The following is a 23,262-nucleotide window of genomic DNA, read 5'->3' as shown; positions in this document are numbered from 1 at the left end:
AAATTGCAATTAAATCAAATCAAACCATTAGTCGCAACGAGTTCAATTGAACTCAAGTACTTCCAGCGTCAGCTGATTTGATTTTACTCGAACCGATTTTCGCTCGGCAATCACAATCAAGTACAAGTATGGGCTGCTTCGGCTTGCATCAAACCCTTTGATGCGATTGTTGCTAACGATTCATTGGGTTGGACTGTTGCTAAGTCAGAATCCAAGGTATTTTTACTCGAGTATAATTGTGTTGATTTTATTCATCTGTAATTTACTCGAGTGATTAGGTTATGATGCGTGTGATAGAAATGTTTGATGAAATGCACATCATAAGTATGTGCTTTGTCTGCCTGTCTACATATGTATGTTAAAATTATTTTTGAATAAAACAAAGGAAAAGTAATATTTATTATAATTATAATTGTCATTTTATATTATATTTAATACATTATAAAATTTATTTAATTTTCTTACATTTGGATTATTATTCATCTAATTTATTTTCATTTTTAAAATTGAATTTAAAAATATAATACTGTCAACAGAACCAGGTGCAAGTCAAAACAAAGGTTTTCCATCCATACCTTTTCAATATTTTCTAAAATATTTTGTTTGAATTTAATGATTGCTGATATATCATTTGGAACTTTTAGAACTTTCTAGAAATACAACGAGTGTACGAGTACATGAACACAATTTGAGCGAACATCGGTGAGCACTTACATCAATCATGTTTGAGTATGATTGAACTTCGGGTATTGGTATCGTTCATACAAAAATCATGTATGGGCCGATTACTCGTGATTGAAACTCGTTCGTCGGCAATGAGTTGGAAACGAAAAGTTCAATACGTTTACCCGAAGCAAACGCATCAAATCAAACAGAGTACTGAATCAGTACTCGAGTATGAGCAAAAATGTCATACTCGTTGCAGCTCTCTGGACGCCATCCCGCATTGACAGTGATAATGTCCAGCCGCCGTCCAGAACCACTTGAGAATTGAAACAGGCGAAAAGTAAAATTTACTGTTTACGTTTTTAATTTATGTAAACAAACCTGCAATTATGCCATACAAATTTGTAATTGGAGAACGAAATATTGCATACTTTTAAGCTGATCATGCGAAGAACATAAAAACAAGAAGGCTACAGTCAAGTGTGCTCAACTCTGAGGCCCCCGCTACCCATTTTGAATAAAGGCAAAATATAGCGGCATTAATTTTAAATATACCAAAATAACCGCAAAGATACTGGAAATTTACCAAAGGATATTCTAGGTACATACAGGCATGCTCCGGTATTCACTTTTTGTTTTCGTTTTCGTTTTGAAAACGAGAACGAAAAATGGTGCTCCGTTTTCACTTTCACAAGATTCTTTCGAATTGCAAAACGAAAACATTTGTCTTGGCGTAATAAAAAGTAAATACCTTTTCTATATTAAATCGGATCTTTTTATTGTCGTTCTCTTAAGAACTTATAGGCTTGTAATTATTTGTAAAACGACTAATTTCTGACCCCACCTCAAATTTGGAAATAAAATTTTGCCGTCCTAAAGTGCTAAAATTTTATTAAAAAATTGTTGAAATCACCGCCATTAAAAACGTGGCAAACAGCTGATTGCCGTTGAACTCTGATTGCCGTTCAACTGCTTTTTAAAAATGTGAGTAAAAAATTTATTTTTAATAAAAATTATTCAATAAATCGAAACCCATTTTTCGAGACATTTAAATCGCTAATTGAAACAAATTAATCGATTAATATGTATCACAAATGATTAATCGAGAATTCACTATTCTTGTCTCTTATTGTCGTATCAAATATTTCTGACAATTGTGTTTCGTTTTTGCTTCTCTGATGAAAGTTTTGTTGGAAATGTTTTCATTACAAAAGGGTTTCCAGGGACGAAAAGATTCAACGTCACTGATAGAAGCGGCTGCTTCGGGTCATTGTGACATTGTCATAGTGCTGCTCAGGAACAATTTCAATGTGAATGCAAGTTGTGAAAATGGGGACACGGCGCTGATGGTTGCCAGTGCGGGCGGTTATCTTAATGTGGTGAATGCACTGCTAAGCCATGGCGCCAACGTTAAGGAGCACAATTTGATTGAACATACACCGCTGATGAAGGCCGCATGTGCCGGCCATGTGGAAGTAGCCAAGGTTAGTATCGAGTATCGGCAGTATCGGCAGTAAATTGACCATTGAAAAGTGATTCGAATCAAGATTTGATTGCAACTGTCCTCAGTGACGAGAATCGAATTAATGATTTCGTTATTAGATATCTTATCTGATGTATAGAGAATGTATAAACTACTCTCACCCTTTAATCTGCTTATTAATATAATGTTTAATGTCTCTCTCATAGGTACTTCTCGAGCGTGGAGCCGGAATCAACACCCATTCCAATGTGCACAACGAGAGTGCATTGTCAGTGGCTAGCTATAAGGGTCATTTTGATTCATTGGTGCGTTTCCTACTGCATGCCAGCGCCGATCACTTGATCGGTCTTTCAGCGGCTTCAACATATGGCCAAGTGGAAGTAGCGCAATTGTTACTGGACTCTGGAGCGCAAGTCAATATTTCCACTTATCCACTGCCATCGCCGCTCGCATGTTCAATGATTACCTGTAAAAGGACATACCGTTGCGGCCAGTGGTGTCATTTTTCTGAGCAAAAATTGCTGGATCAAAGAAAAAAAGCGGAATACCAGAGAAAACAAGTAAAAAGCTACAGTCGAGTGTACTCGACTGAGAGATACCCGCTACCCATTTTGAATAAAAGAAATATATTTTGCGGTATTTTATCAAAATATACCGAATATACTGCAAAATACTAAAATATACCAAATGGTATATTTGGTATATCGACATAGTACCGCATTCAAAATATACCATAGACGTCATAATGTACCAGATTGTCGGCCAAAGCAAATTAGACCCCTAGTAAGTAGGCGTTTTTGCCCATTCAAAAGTATTTCTTTAATAACTTCGACAATTCTTATCTGATGGCAACCAAATTTTCAGGAATCATAACTACTATAGTTATTATTGTATATACCAAAACTCTAGCTTTAAAATTACGCTTGTTGTTGGCGCATTTGATGTACATTAGTTAAGATAATGAAGTTGTCAAATGAAGTTATTAGAATTAGGGCGAAGCGAGAGCCCAATAAAGCTTTCGTTTTGCTCTCTGAGCGAATTCGCCTCGCTTCGCCACTCTAGTTAAGTTAGGCTTAATGTAACTTAGCATAGAATTATAAACACAGTTGAAATTGAGAACTTAACAGCGCGTCATTATTTACTCCGTTTTCGTTTTCGTCGTTTATAACAACAACAATTAGGTCCATACTTTGTTCGCGAATAAAGCGGAAAATTAATAATTGCAAAAACTCTTGTAATTTTTCATGGCGCCCCGGGTGGACACTAATTGTTGTTGAACGCGAGTGATTGAAAAACAGAAAACAAAACAAAACAAATTCGCGCCGGTCGCTAAATAAAATAAAACATAAACAAACAATTGACTTTGTGCCAGTGCTGTGATCCACTTGTGTTTGTGTCATCGGTGGACTTTTCTGCATCATCGCTGGAGGATACCCTGCACCAAGCAGAACACACAGAGGAAAGTGGCTGGGATCATTAAAGATCGCCAATTCCAGGTACTGTGCGAAAAATTGGAAGCGAAAAACTGAATTGGTTGCCAAGTTGCAAAATTCTAGTGACGCTTTCAATTCTTGGCACATACGTAATAGTAGAGCATTTGTTTTTAAATTTTATATTTTAATTTAAAAAGTGAACCTCTTAGGCAGAATATTGTTTTTGTTTTCTAAGTGAAAGTGACTAGGGAAATTCTTATTTCCATTGCATCGAACTTCTTCTCTTAGTTCGTTGCAATTTTCGCTTTCGTCGCCCCCTTTGTCACCAGATTCGTAGCCGCTGTAAGTTGTGTGCTGTTGCTAAGCGCACATACGTATATACATACATATATACCCGCAAGCCAACACTGCACCGGTGCATTTCGGCTCCGTGTTGTTGTTGCTTGCATTTTCGTTCGTTTCGCGCGCTTAGAAACAGCGCACATACACACATACATACGTTAGCAAGCCAGCATCTGCACAGTGCATTGCGCTCTGTAGTCTGTGTTGTTGCTTGCACTTTTCGTTGTCGCGCGCTTTGCAGCGCTTAGAACTCGCTCCCCTACATTCGTTGGTTGAGCATATCAGTGCGATATCTTGTTTGCTCCCTCGAATCGTGTACTCCCTATTATTGTCCGAGAAAGCTTAGTGGTTAGCTTAGGACAATTTAAAATAATAATAATAAAAAAAAATTTAAGTAAAATAAAAGAATAGTTCAAAATAATAATTCAAAAAAAAATAATAAATTTTTTTTTTTTCTTTTCGTTGTTTTGTTGGAAGCAACAAGATTTATTTTGTATTTTATTTTTATATTTTTTTGTCGTCTCCTCTAATAACCTAAATAAAAATGAATTCTAAAGAAACTCTTGAAGGCTCTAAAAGAAACTTGCTATTTGCGTGAAGAGCATTTGCAGAGTTAATAATCAAATTCTCGATGACACGATCGGTCGAGATTTGACAGAGCTAGAGTGCAGGCTTGAGATGTTGTCGTCGCATATTGAGAATGCTCTCAAATATCAAAGCAGAATTGAGACATTTGACGAATATGACGATTACCGGTGCGAGTTAGAAGAGATTTGCATTACTGCAAAGGCAAGGCTGAAGGCGATGGTGAAATCGTTGACCGATACTTCATCCGCCAATATATCGATTCAGCCGATTGCCGCTCCTCGTACCCGTCTGCCTAAACTCTCATTGCCAAAGTTCAGCGGAAAGTATTCCGAATTTAAAAATTTCATAAGCTTGTTTAAGACTTCTACGTTGACGATATGTTGACTGGTGCCGCATGCGTCGAGGACCTGAAGACAATTAAGTCTGAAGTGTCGCAGATACTGCTAGGAGCAGGTTTTGAACTTGCGAAGTGGTTCTCGAATGCTCCTGGGTTCTCCGCATCAAACAGTACACCAAAGCCGATAACGATCTCCGAGACTGACGCAACCAAGACTCTAGGTGTGATTTGGTTGCCAAATGAAGACGTGTTCCAATTCCGGATCGACGATTCATTCATGGGTCTTAAAGCGACAAAACGGAACATTCTCTCGGTGACATCGCGGTTATTCGATCCGCTTGGCCTATTGAGTCCCTTAATTATAAAAGCAAAGATACTGCTTCAAGAGCTCTGGCTTCAAAAGTTGGAGTGGGACGAATCCATACCATTGAGTTTGGATACATCGTGGCAGCAATTGAAGTCAAATTTGACACAATTGCAAAACATAAAAGTGCCACGATATTTGTTCACAGAGCCTACGTCACCGATAGAGATACATGGCTTCGCCGACGCCTCAATAAGAGCGTATGGGGCCTGTATTTACGTTCGTACGCAAACTGCAGAAGGTTGTAAAGTATCATTACTTACCTCAAAATCAAAAGTAGCTCCCCTCAAGACTAAGACTCTTCCTAGACTTGAGTTGTGTGCAGCTCACCTTCTTGCAGAACTCTGCCACCGCATCCGAAGGCTGATCCGATCTCCAATTGAACGGACGGTTCTTTGGTCAGATTCGGAAGTCACTCTTCATTGGATCCGGTCACATCCTTCCACTCTCGCGACATTCGTGTCGAATCGAGTGGCCGAGATTCAAGAGTGGTCAGAGAGCGTGGAATGGCGTCATGTTCCAACTAAGCAGAACCCGCAGACATTGTATCGAGAGGTTGCGATGTGACTGAACTGTGCGCGTCAATGTGGTTTAGTGGTCCGTCATTCTTGATGGAACCACACGACGCATGGCCAGTTAACCACCATTTCGTCTCTGAAGAGACGCGCAATTTGGAAGTGCGCAAAACAGCTGTTGGACTGACAGCTATAGTGGTAAAGTCAGATCTAGTGGACTCGATCGAAAGTTTTTCGTCGCACACAAGTCTGTTGAGAGTGTTCGCTTATGTGTTCCGCTTCATTCGAAGATGCAAAGAGAAAACAGTTCAATTTGAACTGGTTCCAACGGCATCAGAACTGAAAGAAGCATTCAGTAAAATAATAGAAGTAATGCAGGATTTCGAATTCAGAGACGATATAGAAAGGGTTCGTAAGAGTACACGTGTGAGCTCGAGTCTACAACGACTCAATCCTTTCATACATGAGTATGAAGGATCTTGGTGTTCGTTTTCGTTGTTGCGAGTCGGGGGCGACTGGTAAATGCTCTATTTCATATGATGCCAAGTTTCCACTCCTCTTGTCGAAGCGCTCACAATTTGCTCGCAGCTATGTGAGGTACCTTCACTTGACCAACTGTCACGCTGGCCCAAGAGCGCTCGTGAGCATTCTCAGAGAACGACTTTGGTTAGTCAATGCTCAAGAGCTTTGTCGTCAGACAGTACGATCATGCATCCGTTGCTTTAAATGCAAACCTCGGCTGCTTACGCAAATAATGGGAAATTTGCCTGCTGATCGACTCCGAGCGCTCCGCCCATTTTCAATTTGTGGCGTAGATTTTTGTGGCCCGGTTGAGACAACCTATAGGATTCGCGGAAAGCCGCCGTACAAGTCGTACATAGCTTTGTTCGTCTGTTTTGCGTCAAAGCGGTTCACTTAGAAATTGTATCCGACCTGTCAACTAATGCATTTCTAATGGCTTTCCAAAGGTTTGTTGGTCGAAGAGGATGCCCGAGCCGAGTCCATTGCGACAACGCGACGAACTTCGTCGGAGCAAGTCGCCATCTGGAAGAGCTAAGGAGACGAGTCGAGGCCGAGGAGAACGCAGTTCGCGACTTCGCATCAAGAAGCGGATGCGAATTTGCGTTCATACCGCCGAGGGCTCCTCACTTCGGAGGACTATGGGAGGCAGGTGTGAAGTCTGCAAAGCACCTACTCCTACGGACGGTGGGCAACGCCCTGCTCACGGCCGAGGCTGCAGACAGTGGTCGTGGCGGTCGAGGCGGTGCTCAACTCCCGCCCGCTAGGAGCCGTAAGCAACGACCCCAACGACGGCGAGGCACTAACCCCAGGACATCTACTGGTGGGCGGTCCACTGGTGGCACCGGCAGCATCGCGGACCCCGGACCAGGAGGGTCTGAGTTGCTTAAGGCGATGGCGAGCTGTCTCGTCGCTCAAGCGAGCGTTCTGGCAGCGATGGTCCCGGGAGTATGTGCTGGGCCTGCAGGCACGGGCCAAGTGGGACCAGTTGCAGCCAAATCTGCGAATCGGAGAGCTCGTCGTCGTCGCAGAGGACAATCAGCCGCCGATGCAGTGGATGGTGGGGCGAATCGTGGCAGTATACCCGGGAGCGGACGGGGCGGTGCGCGTCGCAGACGTGCGAACCAGCACAGGAGGGCTGTTTAAACGGCCAATTCACAAATTGGCGCCTCTGCCAATAGCATGAAGGCACAGCCGTTCATCGGGGCCGGTGTTGGCGCATTTGATGTACATTAGTTAAGATAATGAAGTTGTCAAATGAAGTTATTAGAATTAGGGCGAAGCGAGAGCGCAATAAAGCTTTCGTTTTGCTCTCTGAGCGAATTCGCCTCGCTTCGCCACTCTAGTTAAGTTAGGCTTAATGTAACTTAGCATAGAATTATAAACACAGTTGAAATTGAGAACTTAACAGCGCGTCATCATTTACTCCGTTTTCGTTTTCGTCGTTTGTAACAACAACAATTAGGTCCATACTTTGTTCGCGAATAAAGCGGAAAATTAATAATTGCAAAAACTCTTGTAATTTTTCACTTGTTATTCGATTTTTTTGATTTGCGGGGGCGGAAGTGGGCGTGGTAAAATTTGAAACAAACTTGATCTGCAAACATAACAAATGCTGTCGAAAAAAAATTATAGCTCTATCACTTATAGTCTCTGAGATCCAGTGTTTCATACGGCCAGACGGACAGACAGGCAGACACACAGACACACAGACGGACAGACGGACATGGCTATATCGTCTCGGCTATTGACGCTGATCAAGAATATATATACTTTATAGGGTCGGAGATGCCTCCTTCTACCTGTTACATACATTTCCTGCCGGCACAAAGTTATAATACCCTTCTACCCTATGGGTAGCGGGTATAAAAGTTAAGAAAAAACTAATTTTTATAAGGCAATGTATGTTTTCATTAATAAACCCTCAGTTCTACTTAACTTAACATAAAATATATGGGTAATTCTCTAACGGACGTCATTAAAGTGAAAAATAATCAACTGAAACAATTTTAAAAATAAGTAATATAATGAAGTGGGGAGCCAATGCATTTTCAATTATGTATGTGCATTTTGAGCGGTGGATCTTTATTTTTGTCGCGGAGTTGCTGTCATCCAACTTTTTTTGACAAAGGTCACTCAAATGATTTACAGGGGCTATTGCGCTATGCTGAGCAACAAATAGGCACAGCGCTACAGTGGTGTCATTTCCGGTTTTGTTCATCAGAGCAAAAACGAAACACAATTGTCAGAAATATTTGATACGACAATAAGAGACGAGAATAGTGAAGGCTCGAATAATCATTTGTGATACATATTAATCGATTAATTTGTTTCAATTAGCGATTTAATTGTCTCGAAAAATGGGTTTCGATTTATTGAATCATTTTTATAAAAATAAACTTTTTTACTCACATTTTTAAAAAGCAGTTGAACGTCAATCAGAGTTCAACGGCAATCAGCTGTTTGCCACGTTTTTAATGGCGGTGATTTCAATTAATAAATTAAATAAAGTAATTAAATTAAATAAATTAATTTTTATAAAACATATTTTACCCAACTTCAACAAATTTAATGCCATCCGTTTTATTATACAAGTATTTTTAACTTGCTTTTCATTCCACCAAAAGTGTGGCAGCTTAGACGATAACTCATGGTGTCGGACTTAGGCTGATGTCAGAGTGCGCGCGAGAAGCGAAGCGAAGCGATGCGAGAAGCGATGAGCAAAGCGAGAAGATGTCAGAGTGAGAGCTTTGCGAGAAGCGAGTTACATTGTTAGTTTGTAAGGTTTGAAAATAAACGGTAATTAAATCAAAAGAATGCAACATAGAAGATGTCAGAGTGAGAGCTTTGCGAGAGCGAGCTACATTGTTCTAGTTATTAATATGTTCAGTTATTAATATGATGGTGATGGATTCGGATGAAGATTTTTTGCTTCAAGTGCAACACTTAACTTCGTGTTAAAAAAGGAGCGTCCACCCGCTTAACTGCAGTAGAAATGAAAAAGGAGAGTTCAAAAATTTATATAATGACTTGAGAAACCACCCAGAAAAGTTTTGTAACTATTCAAGGATGTCTATTTCGACTTTTGACTACATATTAAATAAAATTAGTAGTCGGCTGGAGAAGCATTGGCCAAATTTTGTTACACAACCCATACTGCCTTGCCAAATATTAATAATAACATTGAGGTAAATTTGTAATATATTTCAATTATATTTATTAAGTATAGCTCAATAGCTACTAATTCCTCTGACGCATTCAACTTCTTTTGCTTTTTTGGTATTTCATCTTCACATAGCTCGTGAATCTCTTCAGAGATGATCTCATCTTGAGACAATTCAGAAGCAAATCCTGAAGCAGATGGCTCAAAGTTTAATTGTGATGCTTCAAAATTACCAACCGATTTACGAGGTTTTATTTGGTCCTTTAAAAAGAGTAGACTATTAAAATGAGGCCAAGAAGTGTAATTGCTGTAAGCCTCCTCTGAAACACCAGAGTCGCCAGATTTTGAAACAGGAATTTTTTCCATTCATTGCGGAATTGGTCCCGGAGGTTCTTCCATTTTTTAAGCCGTCTTCTAAAATACAAATTTGATTAATTAATTAGAATGACGTCGAATATTATCCGTAATTACAGATTTTTAGCTACAGGAGCATCTTTCTCATCATGGCATATTCGTTTAAAATTGGAAGGACTTCTGTGTCAGTTATAGTGAAAGAGACTGTAATAGCTCTTTGGGAAGAGCAACAACCGATACATATGCCTCAGCCCACGAAGGAAATAATTAGCAAGACAGCAGACAACTTTTGGAAGCTGTGGAACTTTCAAATTGTGCTGGGGCTATTGATGGAAAGCATATACGCCTTAGATGTCCACCTCATTCCGGGTCTATGTTTTATAATTATGAAAAGTACTTTTCCATAGTACTTCAAGGAGTGGCAGATGCCAATTGCAAATTTATTGCCATAGAAGTTTGAGGCTATGGAAAACAAAGGCATCACAACTCTATATGGAGCTAAGAGCTCGACAATTTTTAAGATGCCATATGTCTTTGTGGGTGATGAGGCATATCCACTCCTAGAAAATCTTTTAAGGCCATATTCTCGAAGAGATACAAATACAAGTAACGAATACTTTAACAGTAGACTTTCCAGAGCTCGAAGATGCATTGACTGTGCCTTTGGTATCATGACATCCAAATGGCGTCTTCTCTGGAAGCCTATTGAGACTAATCCAGATTTTGTTGATATCATTGTAAAGAGTATATGCATTTTGCATAATACAATCATTGACCTTGAAGGGCCTTATGATATAAATTTAGAGTCACAACATTTTCATATTGACCTTGAAAATCATAACAACGCTGAAACTTTAAATCATGTAAATTTAAAAACAGGCCAACTATTAGAAACGCTTTTCGCGACTGTGTTTGCACACACAGATGCACCGAATAAAAATATGTAAATACAAATAATTTGCAGTTATTAATAAATCTTTACTTACTTGATGTTTCTAACATGTTTTCAATTTCTGTCCAATTTTTACCACCAAAATTCTGTTGTGATAGTTTTTGCTCTTTTTGGTCCCATAGCGCTGGTCGTAAAATACTTCACTAATTAAATTTTCGATATCCATTTCGTTCTGGTGTTCTCTCACAAATGACATTAAATGCAAAAAAACGCATGATTTTAGAGTAAACTGTACATAAAACTAAAAATAGAGTTACAAACTTACCATCTGAGCTTTCAAACACGCGTGCTTTGAAAATAAACGGTAATTAAATCACAGAATGCAAGAAAACAATCGTACTCTCTGAGAGAGTTCAAGCGATAAAGCAGGTTACAAACTGCTCTCTCGCTTTGCTCTCGCTTTCTCGCTTGAACTCGCAACTCGCTTCGCTCTCACTCTGACATCTTTCGAGCGATTGCATATGAAAAGGGTTGCAGTGGTTTATCGCTCGTTCTCGCCCAATATTATCGCATCGCTTCTCGCTCGCACTCTGACATCAGCCTAAGATGGTCAACGACGAAAGAGAGAGAGATTAAGAAAAAGTGAGACCATTTAAGGCCAAACATCAACCGATATTCGATATATAATATATACCGATTTAATATATTAGTGATGAGATGTTGCGATAACATATGTATATACTGTTTTTGCACCCAGTTTGTTCCTTTTGTTGTCACCAAATTTTATTCACATTTAATTAAATTTTTTATATTTTATTTAATATATTCCCACAGAACACCAGGTGGCTGATGTCCTCACGAAGCCGTTGCCCACTGCAAGATTTTTGACCCTAAGGAGCGCAATGGATCTCACAAATTAAAACTATTTATAATAATATAATTTTTTTTGTTTGATAATTAGTGATTCAAAACATATATGTTAAATGAAGTTTAATTTTTTTTGATTCACCAATGATTTGATTAAGGTTTTACTGGGTTTCCCTTAATCCTAGAACTAGTTTGTTTTAATTTGTTTAAAACTATTTCTAGATGAATATGAATCATTATTATTGTTCCCAGAATATACAACTGTCCGAATAAGAATATTATTGTAATACTAATTTTTTTATTGTTCAAAATATCTTTTTGAGGAGGTGTATTGAAATATACCAATTTGAAATTTCTCATTACAAAAGATTCTTGAACATCCGTGAACTGGTCACACTAAAAGTGTTTCGCTCTCTGCTCTTTAAGCTCTCTTACCCTTTGGATTTTTGACAGAGAACGGACAAGTTGTAAAGTAAGTAAAGAAATATAACAAGAATTAATTTAAAACAAAACAACCACTCGCCTTATTTAATTGATTCACTTGTTCTTTTCAAGATGAGCGGCAACCAAGCGGTCGTGGTGCTAAATTGCCGCGTATGCACCAGAGAACGGCACGGGTATACACACTCAACCGGTGCACCGGTTACTCATGTGCCTTTCCGATACACTTGCACTCAGAAGTGTGAGTAGCCAAAAATACACACACTCATGAGCCTTATACTCATGAGCAATAAGTGTATCGAAAGGCTTATACTCATGAGCAATAAGTGTATACACTCATGAGTGCAAGTGCCGAGGCATACTCGGCAATTTGCGATTGGTGATTCTATGCACTCGGGTAAAGCCGGTGCCGGTGCACAGTGGTTGGGCTTGTATGAAGCCGCGGCCAAAAATACTTCCCGTTGAGATATCGTTATGAAATTTTCCCCAAAAATTTAAAAAATATTTTGAATATATAGTAAAAAATTGGATACATCGGAGGACTATATCCTATAGCTCCCATATAACCTTATTATGGCGTATATGCCGATTGTACTCCAAAATTCTTCCGGTGGAGTTACAGTGCTAAAATTTGATATTAGAATCCAAGATATACTATATATATATTATATTTAAATTATATTGCTGCTTTCTTCTACCAAACTAGTTACTCTTCGAGTTTTTTCTTCATTAGTGCCCACTTCTGTACACCAAAAGATCAAAGATGTACATGTGTGAAAAATCCAAAAATCTATAAAAATATTCTAAACACACTGTAAAAAAATCGTATCATATAGCTTCCATACAAACGGCTCATATTTTTTATGTTGATTGGGTGCATGTTATCGGTATAGATTCCTTTTCATTCAACCAATCAGATTTATTTTGGAGAATGGAAGGTTTCGTGCGTTTGTAATTAACCCAAAACGTTATAATCCTCTTACAAACGTAATCAATTCGCTTCGACACTTCACTCTTATCAACAATATAGCCGTTTTAATAATATTTGCTTCTATAACTTCAATCTATTTTGGTCACCTTTCAACGGCGCTACCTTCTTTGCTGCACCTTACATTAAAACATATAAACGTGAGAATACACACTCATAAGAAGAACCTATTAAAGTTTAAAGCAAGGGAATAAACAAAAATAAATTAAAGCTATTAATAAATGAAAAACTATTAATAAACACAAACTCAAAAGACGAAGACAGGGCAACAGCACAACAAGCACACGAGCGAAAACAAATTTTTTTAGTGCAAAACTGACCCTAAAATGTTAAGACGGTGTTAGAATTTTTACGATTGTAAGCACATCGGCAATTTTCGGCAAAAAAATTTACACATTTATTACCTTTAGAGCCAGACAAACACATTGATATACAATTTAACTGTAGCATTCAGTGGCGTCACTACTAAAACCTTAGCTAAACATAAAAAAGACGTTCAAAATATAGACAAAAACATGTATTATTTCAAATTAATATAACAAGAAGAGTTTAACAAGTACGTTTTTTATAATATCTCAAATTTTAGAAAATACCTTCAACTTCAAAATCCATTAAAAATATTATAAACTTGGACACGTAATAAATGAACTGACCACTTCAAAGTTCGGTTTTGTTGTGAAAAATTGGCGATGCGCGGAAACTGTGCTGTGCAATTGACTACCTGCTCGCAACTTCAATTCTATTTTTAGAAAGAACCGTTAGATATCCAGAAAAATCTAGTTTGCCATGAAAAGGTTGGACAATTTAGAAACGATTTGTTTACTTTTCGTACATTTTTGTTGTTATGACTTTTTTATTTTTGGCCTATGGACGCAACCACTGTGCGGTGGTTATGAGTAAGTGTATCCGATACACTTGGTAAAAATTATGAGTGGACCGGCTCGATTGTATGTATGTATGTATGTATGTATGTATATTGAGATGCAAGAAATGCCGTCGGCTTTTTGTATTGTTATTGTTATTGCTGGTGCGCTGTTCTTGCACTCATTTTATTTCTTGAAAACTTAAATTCGAAAACTATTTTTTGGCTTTGTGTAGTGTATTTATTTGATGTCTTATATAATTAATAAAAATTTAATTTAATTTAAAGATTAAATAAGAATTTAATTAAAATTTTTATATATTGATAAGGAACAAAACAAGTAAAATTACAATTAATCAGTTTTGAAAAATCCGGGTTTTATAAAGTGAAATTTTACCTGTTTTATGAGTTCTTGGGTTTTTATATTCATCAATAACCGGAAAATCAGAAATCTTATTACCTGTTTATAACACTATTGTAAATGCCTATATAATTACAAAAGGGTATTTTGCAAATTTGTGCAATTTCCATAAATTTCAGGAAAACCACCTGATATTTTATTTGACCATTTGTCAAAGTAAAAAACACCCAAAAATCATTCAAAGAAGTCAAAAGTCATAAAATCTACCCGCGAGCCGCGACACACAAGCATCAATAGGGGTGGGGAAAACACCCGAATCTTTGCTCAGACACCCGAGTGTCTGATCAAACACTCAGTGTCTGAGCAAAACACTTGGGTGTCTGAGCAAGACACTTGGGTGTTTTTCAGAATTTGAACAGATACTCATAAGACTCAAGCCATTTCGTCATGTGTGTCTAAAATGATCGGTTGCACGAAGAACAACCTCCGGCAAGACACAAGTGTGTACAAGCCGAGTGCCTAAAATGATCGGGTGCCGAATAGGCAAGTGCAAGAAAGGCCTGAGTATGACAATGACTCATACTCGCAGCACTCGCATGATTTTGAGTAAGTGTGTATCTCTCATTCGGTTTGCGAGTGCTAAGTAGCACCGGCACTCAAAATGTATAGGTGTGAGTTGAGTGTCGAAATTTGCCACCAATTGCCAATTTGGTATGCACCCGGGCATGTATATACTACAAATCGCTGACATGTGAGATCGAGATTGGGCCAGAGAGCAGCACAACGGTGGCAAAGATGCTCAAAGAATGCTTTGGCTTGTCGTATGAGCCGCAAGATGGCGCCGCAGCACGTTTGCCACAGCAAATATGCATGGCGTGTTTGCCATTGGCGAAGGAAGCATACATTTTAAAGCGCACGGCCATCGAAGCCGACGAACTTTTGCGTTTGGGCCTCGACAACAACAGTTGAGGCCTCAGTATCCATAAGCGTGTCCATAATAGATCAGCACAGGCCCAATTATGAATAAATTAAAATATTCTTATACATAGTTTCTTATTCTTTATTTAACTATTACTTTTAGAAAAGCCTGGGAATTTCATAAGCTTAATAATTTAGAGGTGAATCTCTTAAAAACCTGGCGAACTAAATTCACCAGACGCAATGGAAGCAGTTACTTTGAATGGTTTTGGTCGGTGATCGGGTCAGCGCACGAGTGCAGCCGAAGCACCAAAAGTTGTCATCAGCAGCAGCGTCTAGCGCAAATACAAAACAAAAGCTTTAGCAAAATCAAATCAAAATGCACAGGTGCGCAAAACCAAAATGGCGGTTAAGCAAAATGTAAACAAAGGCAAAAGCAGAACAACTGCTGCGCAAGCGTCAACATCGACGTCGACATCGCATTCGCCATTGGAATTACTTGTGGTGGGCCATCAACTACACATACACCCCTTGCAAGTGACTCAGCAGCAGCAGGAATCAATTTAAACTTCTTTAAAATTTGAAGAAAACTAAACTAAAAAAAGCTGCTTAACTTTGCTCAAAAACAAGAAATCCCGCTGCCCGCTGTTTTCAAAAATCCAGATCTAACGGGAAAAAGGCGGAAATGACACCACTGGTTGCGGCTAGTGTGCTCTTCTCATATGGCGCTAATCTGGAGCACAAGACGGAGGACAACCGTACGCCACTTATGGAGGCTAGTCGCATGGAACGCCGAATTATCCATGAAAACCCTATGAATTGGACGACGGACAAGCGGTTGCGACGCCATCCCGCATTGACAGTGATGTCCAGCCGCCGTCCAGAACCACTTGAGAATTGCTACAGGCGAAAAAGTAAAATTTACTGTTTACGTTTTAATTTATGTAAACAAACCTGCAATTATGCCATACAAATTTGTAATTGGAGAACGAAATATTGCATACTTTTAAGCTGATCGTGCGAAGAACATAAAAACAAGAAGGCTACAGTCAAGTGTGCTCAACTCTGAGACCCCCGCTACCCATTTTGAATAAAGGCAAAATATAGCGGTATTAATTTTAAATATACCAAAATAACCGCAAAGATACTGGATATTTACCAAAGGATATTCTAGGTACATACAGGCATGCTCCGGTATTCACTTTTTGTTTTCGTTTTCGTTTTGAGAACGAGAACGAAAAAATGGTGCTCCGTTTTCACTTTCACAAGATTCTTTAGAATTGCAAAATTAAAAATTTGTCTTGGCGTAATAAAAAGTAAATACCTTTTTCTATATTAAATCGGATCTTTTATTGTCGTTCTTTTGAGACCGCCAGAAGATCAATTAGGCTTGTAATTATTTGTAAAACGACTAATTTCTGACCCCACCTCAAATTTGGAAATCAAATATTGCCGTCCGGTGTAAGTCCGACACCATGAGTTATCGCCTAAGATGCCACACTTTTAGTGGAATGAAAAAGCAAGTTAAAAATACTTGTATAATGAAACGGATGGCATTAAATTTGTTGAAGTTGGGTAAAATATGTTTTATAAAAATTAATTTATTTAATTTAATTACTTAAGTGCTAAAATTTTATTAAAAAATTGTTGAAATCACCGCCATTAAAAACGTGGCAAACAGCTGATTGCCGTTGAAATCGGATTGCCGTTCAACTGCTTTTAAAAATGTGAGTAAAAAAGTTTATTTTTATAAAAATGAGTCAATAAATCGAAACCTATTTTTCGAGACAATTAAATCGCTAATTGAAACAAATTAATCGATTAATATGTATCACAAATGATTAATCGAGCCTTCACTATTCTCGACTCTTATTGTCGTATCAAATATTTCTGACAATTGTGTTTCGTTTTTTGCTTCTCTGATGAAATTTTTTGTTGGAAATGTTTTCATTACAAAAGGGTTTCCAGGGACGAAAAGATTCAACGTCACTGATAAAAGCGGCTGCTTCGGGTCATTGTGACATTGTCATAGTGCTGCTCAGGAACAATTTCAATGTGAATGCAAGTTGTGAAAATGGGGACACGGCGCTCATGGTTGCCAGCGCGGGCGGTTACGTTAATGTGGTGAATGCACTGCTAAGCCATGGCGCCAACGTTAAGGAGCACAATTTGATTGAACATACACCACTGATGAAGGCCGCATGTGCCGGCCATGTGGAAGTAGCCAAGGTTAGTATCGAGTATCGGCAGTATCGGCAGTATCGGCAGTAAATTGACCATTGAAAAGTGATTTGAATCCAAGATTTGATTGCAACTCTCCTCAGTGACGAGAATCGAATTAATGATTTCGTTATTAGATATTTTATCTGATATATAGAGAATGTATAAACTACTCTCACCCTTTAATCTGCTTATTAACCTAATGTTTAATGTCTCTCTCATAGGTACTTCTCGAGCGTGGAGCCGGAATCAACACCCGTTCCAATGTGTACAACGAGAGTGCATTGTCAGTGGCTAGCTATAAGGGTAATTTTGATTCATTGGTCCGTTTCCTACTGCATGCCGGCGCCGATCACTTGAACTTCGCTCTTTCAGCGGCTTCAACATATGGGCAAATCCCAGAAACAGTCCACCAGCGACCAATTTTTAAATTTCACATTTTGTAATTTTTCTTTATATGAAACATTAAAGTAGATTTCGAATTTTAAGAATTGAAAGCAAAAAGAAATTTTGATCATTATAAAAACACAAACTTGTATCAAACCCAATTTTATTTACAATTTTCATAATTTTACTTAAATTCGTGCTCTGCGCACACCTTCAAATCCCTATTGTATTCTTCACAATTTTTGCCTCTGCTTGGGCTCACATACAAATCAAAAGTAAATCACGCTGAAATAATTGTAAAGCAAATTTATGAATAAAATAAATAATGTTTAGTTTAAATGAAAATATTTTTGTCTTATGTTAATGCCAGCGGAAAAAGTGTAGCGTGCGACACAATGGGTTTACGGCTTTGCTAAAATCTATAAACATTATTAAGACCAAACGATCAGTTTTTGTCTTCTAATATTCTTAACTTTCTTTAGGATATTAACTTTCATAGGGTTTATTTTGCAGAATTCGCTGAAAATTGCGTTTGAAATGAAAATTTTGAAACTAACTTCCACTTTGTGTAGCGTGCGACACGTCACAATTTTATTAATTATTTCCAAAACAGTGACTCAGCGAAATTGAATCTTATACCCTCGAAAGAACTCTCAATTCACTCTAAACACATAACCAAAGTTTACAGTAAATCTTTAAAAAAACCCCAAAAAATTGATTTTCATTAGCTAAAATCGTGCGAATGTAGCGTGCGACACGTGGGATTTGCCCATATGGCCAAGTGGAAGTAGCGCAAGTCAATATTTCCACTTATCCACTGCCATCGCCGCTCGCATGTTCAATTAACAATGGTCACGTTGAGGTTTCCACTCTGCTCATCGAGTTCAGTGCCAACATTAATGGAGCCATTACAAAAGGCTACACGTATCTCATGATGGCAGCTTGCAAGGAGGGCGCGAGAATGGTGAACTTACTATTGGAGAGCAAGGCGGATGTGGATGCAAAGATAGAAAAGGGAGACACGGCCAGTGGTGTAATTTTTTCTGAGCAAAAATTGCTGGATCAAAGAAAAAAAGCGGAATACCAGAGAAAAAGTTAAGAAAAACTAATTTTTATAAGGCAATGTGCTGTATGTTTTTCATTAATAAACCCTCAGTTCTACTTAACTTAACATAAAATATATGGGTAATTCTCTAACGGATGTCATTAAAGTGAAAAAAAATCAACTGAAACAATTTTAAAAATAAGTAATATAATGAAGTGGGGAGCCAAGCATTTTTAATTATGTATGTGCATTTTGTGCGGTAGATCTTTATTTTTGTCGCGGTGTTGCTGTCATCAAACTTTTTTGACAAAGGTCACTCAAATGATTTACAGGGGCTATTGCGCTATGCTGAGCAACAAATAGGCACAGCGCTACAGTGGTGTCATTTCCGATTTTTCATCAGAGCAAAAACGAAACACAATTGTCAGAAATATTTGATACGACAATAAGAGACGAGAATAGTGAAGGCTCGATTAATCATTTGTGATACATATTAATCGATTAATTTGTTTCAATTAGCGATTTAATTGTCTCGAAAAATGGGTTTCGATTTATTGAATCATTTTTAATAAAAATAAACTTTTTTACTCACATTTTTAAAAAGCAGTTGAACGGCAATCAGAGTTCAACGGCAATCAGTTGTTTGCCACGTTTTTAATGGCGGTGATTTCAACAATTTTTTTAATCAAATTTTAGCACTTAAGTAATTAAATTTATAATTGTCAGGTTTTTATATTTCTTTATTTCAGTTTATTTCACAACAACTTGTTCTCTCGTTCACGTTCTTGTTCATAGTGATCGCACTTTCGTCTCGTGCTCGACCGATACACCTATCGATCGGGCTTCTAACTCGATAGATATTTAATCGATTAATTCTTAATGTTACAATATTTACATTCGGCCGACCTGACTACAGATCGACCACGATCTACATACAAAGGGCAATTGTCTCATTAACATCAGTAATCATTTCCATTCTTTGTGCATACTAGTCCATCTCTCAACTCAAAGCTACGCAAGGTTCCATTCTCTAGTTTCTGTCTCAATCGAACTATTTCCTTATCCCTCATTTGTTCCGTTTGTAAAATCAAGTCTACATCCTCAAACTACTCCAACTAAAGGTATTGATTTCAAAAACGCGTCCGCACGAAACTCATATTTATCATCTCCCCAGGTCCTTTTACCACCGTCCATGTAATCCCTATTCACATCCTCGCAATTAACTCCACCGTTATCTAAAGAATTTTCACTAAGGTTCTCTTCCATTATAACTCGTAGTCTCTCTAAAGGATCTTCACAAAGGCTATCTAACAACGCACTATCCCTGGTGTGTCTCTACGGATTTCTAAAAGGCTTTCTATAAGGTTGTCACTACTGATACCTACAAGGTTGTCTCTACGGTTCTCAACTAAGTTTTCTCTATGGTTCTCTCTACGGTTCTCTATGCGTTCTTCCTCAAAGTTTTCTAACAAGTCATCGTCTTAGGCTGCTCCTCTCCTTTTGACGGCTGGACGGGCACCTTCTTTATTTTGTCATAAATCGTAATTTTTGTGCGCAGCTCATCCAACAATTCGCAATAAGCCATTGCAGACGCAGCTCCCGAATTGTCTCCTAAGCCTTCAACGACGAATCGAATTATATCCTCCGTTGCCACCTCGACTTGTCGCGCAATGCCGCACATGACGAAAAAATATTGTAGGGCGCTCTCATTCTTCGACTTCTTTCTGGCTTCTAATTGCTTGAAGACGTCGAGCACGGTGACCCTGAGATCGAACACAGCTATCAACTCCGCTCGCAGTACCGGCCAAGTGAGAGCAGCCGTCTCAATCATGAATGATCTGGCCGATCCTGTCAACAAACGTTTGGCGAAAATGAAACGTTTTTTCTCCGACACGCAGTATGTATCCATTATTTTTACAAAATCGTCGATCCAGCGCGTCACAGGGTATCCAGTATCCCCGAAAAAGTTGGATTAGGGCATTCAAGTCACTCATGTCGATGTCTTCTCCTCGAGCTGGTTTATTCTGGCTCAACGCATTTTCCAAATCAGCAACACGTTTACGCACAGCATACAGCATCTCGACTTGTTGCAAATGTTGAATTTCTGCCTCTACGTTCGCCGCCACTTGATCACGATGCTGCATGTTCACGACCGCAATGCTCGAAACTTCCAGAACCTCGCCAGACGCCGCCGCATTGCCGCCATTTTTCGGAACACTATCGCTGTCTCTCTCACTCTCATGCCCAATAGGGGTAATTTCACCACCACCGACGCCAACGTGATCATCCGGACTTGAGAATGCCGCTTCTACAGGCGATCCGTTGCTCAGCTCCCGCTCCTCCAGATGCAGCTTCTCCACTTTTCCTTCCTCCATATTTGCCATAACAACTCTCGCAGCCGCCCGCAATTGATAAATGGTAGCGTCTTCCTCGAAACGCACGTGTTTTCTCTCAAAATCGCAACTAGCTCAGATCTTGACTTTTCAATATATCTTTATATCGCATCACACGGAGTTTCAAGTTTTTCGGGCCTTTACCCCACACCTGATATATAATTGTCAGGTTTTATATTTCTTTATTTCAGTTTATTTCACAACAACTTGTTCTCTCGTTCACGTTCTTGTTCATAGTGATCGCACTTTCGTCTCGTGCTCGACCGATACACCTATCGATCGGGCTTCTAACTCGATAGATATTTAATCGATTAATTCTTAATGTTACAATATTTACAAATTAAATAAATTTATTTTTATAAAACATACTTTACCCAACTTCAACAAATTTAATGCCATCCGTTTCATTATACAAGTATTTTTAACTTGCTTTTCATTCCACCAAAAGTGTGGCAGCTTAGGCGATAACTCATGGTGTCGGACTTAGGCTGATGTCAGAGTGCGCGCGAGCGAAGCGAAGCGAGAAGCGATGAGCAAAGCGAAGATGTCAGAGTGAGAGCTTTGCGAGAAGCGAGTTACATTGTTAGTTTGTAAGGTTTGAAAATAAACGGTAATTAAATCAAAGAATGCAACAGAGAAGATGTCAGAGTGAGAGCTTTGCGAGAGCGAGCTACATTGTTCTAGTTATTAATATGTTCAGTTATTAATATGATGGTGATGGATTCGGTTGAAGATTTTTGCTTCAAGTGCAACACTTAACTTTGTGTTAAAAAGGGAGCGTCCGCTTAACTGCAGTAGAAATGAAAAGGAGAGTTCAAAAATTTATATAATGACTTGAGAAACCACCCAGAAAAGTTTTGTAACTATTCAAGGATGTCTATTTCGACTTTTTGACTACATATTAAATAAAATTAGTAGTCGGCTGGAGAAGCATACCAACCCATACTGCCTTGCCAAAAATTAATAATAACATTGAGGTTAGTTTGTAATATATTTCAATTATATTTATTAAGTATGTATTATAGTATTTAAAGTATTAAATTATATTACGATTTAGTAAGATCATCAGTACTATTGTCGAAAGAAAAATTAACAAGTAAGAAAGAGATACCCGCTACCCATTTTAATAAGGGAAAAATATTGCGGTATCATTTTCAAAATATACCGAAAATACTAAAAATACTAAAAATATACCAAATGGTATGTTTGGTAATCGATATAGTACACCATTCAAAATATACCATAGACGGCACAATGTGCCAGATTGTCGGCAAAGCAGCTCAGACCCCTAGTAAGTAGGCGTTTTTGCCCATACAAAAGTATTTCTTTAATAACTTCCACAATTTTTATCTGATCGCAACCAAATTTTCAGATATCATAAACACTGTAGTAATTATACTATATACCAATTTATGCTTGTTATTCGATTTTTTAATTTGCGGGGCAGAAGTGGGCGTGGTAAAAATTTGAAACAAACTTGATCTGCGTGCAAGCATAACAAATGCTGTCGAAAACAAATATAGCTCTATCTCTTATAGTCTCTGAGATCTAGGTGTTCATACGGACAGACGGACAGGCGGACAGACGGACATGGCTATATCGTCTCGGCTGTTGACGCTGATCAAGAATATATATACTTTATAGGGTCGGAGATGCCTCCTTCTACCTATTACATACATTTCCTGCCGGCACAAAGTTATAATATCCTTCTACCCTATAAGTAGCGGGTATAAAAATTGTCTTCTGTATTTCCATTCTGCATAATAATTTTTCATTGGATCCATTTTCCGCATATACGGTATTAAGCTATCGAAAAATGACTCGTTTTTGTTGTTATTAATTTTCTTTTCAAGCAACATTAATTTTGTTGCTCAATAGCTACTAATTCCTCTGACGCATTCAACTTCTTTTGCTTTTCTTTTTGGTATTTCACCTTCACATAGCTCTTGAATCTCTTCAGAGATGATCTCATCTTGAGACAATTCAGGATCAAATCCTGAAGAAGATGGCTCAAAGTTTAATTGTGATGCTTCAAAATTACCAACCGATTTACGAGGTTTTATTTGGTCCTTTAAAAGAGAGAGACTTCTTCTTCTAAAATACAAATTTGATTAATTAATTAGA

The 23,262-nt window shown here is 38.3% G+C and overlaps 1 protein-coding gene and 1 long non-coding RNA gene across 2 annotated transcripts; one reads left to right on the top strand and one right to left on the bottom strand.

The window, feature by feature from the left end:
- Positions 1–9,608: 9,608 nt before the first annotated feature.
- Positions 9,609–10,975, bottom strand: LOC132797958 (uncharacterized). The gene is made up of 2 exons (XR_009633841.1): positions 10,751–10,975; positions 9,609–9,824 (listed from the first exon to the last, which is right to left on the bottom strand). It is a non-coding gene; the product is annotated as an uncharacterized LOC132797958 (long non-coding RNA).
- Positions 10,976–15,778: 4,803 nt separating this feature from the next.
- Positions 15,779–20,094, top strand: LOC132797965 (ankyrin repeat and KH domain-containing protein mask-like). Its single transcript, XM_060809706.1, has 4 exons — positions 15,779–15,955; positions 17,053–17,322; positions 17,538–17,619; positions 20,024–20,094. The coding sequence occupies exons 1-4, from the start codon at positions 15,779–15,781 to the stop codon at positions 20,092–20,094; spliced, it is 600 nt and encodes a 199-aa protein (XP_060665689.1).
- Positions 20,095–23,262: the final 3,168 nt, after the last annotated feature.

The sequence above is a fragment of the Drosophila nasuta genome, unplaced genomic scaffold (genome assembly GCF_023558535.2).
Source record: "Drosophila nasuta strain 15112-1781.00 unplaced genomic scaffold, ASM2355853v1 ctg40_pilon, whole genome shotgun sequence".
Classification (NCBI taxonomy): domain Eukaryota; kingdom Metazoa; phylum Arthropoda; class Insecta; order Diptera; family Drosophilidae; genus Drosophila; species Drosophila nasuta.
This window is presented reverse-complemented; position numbering and strand designations above follow the sequence as displayed.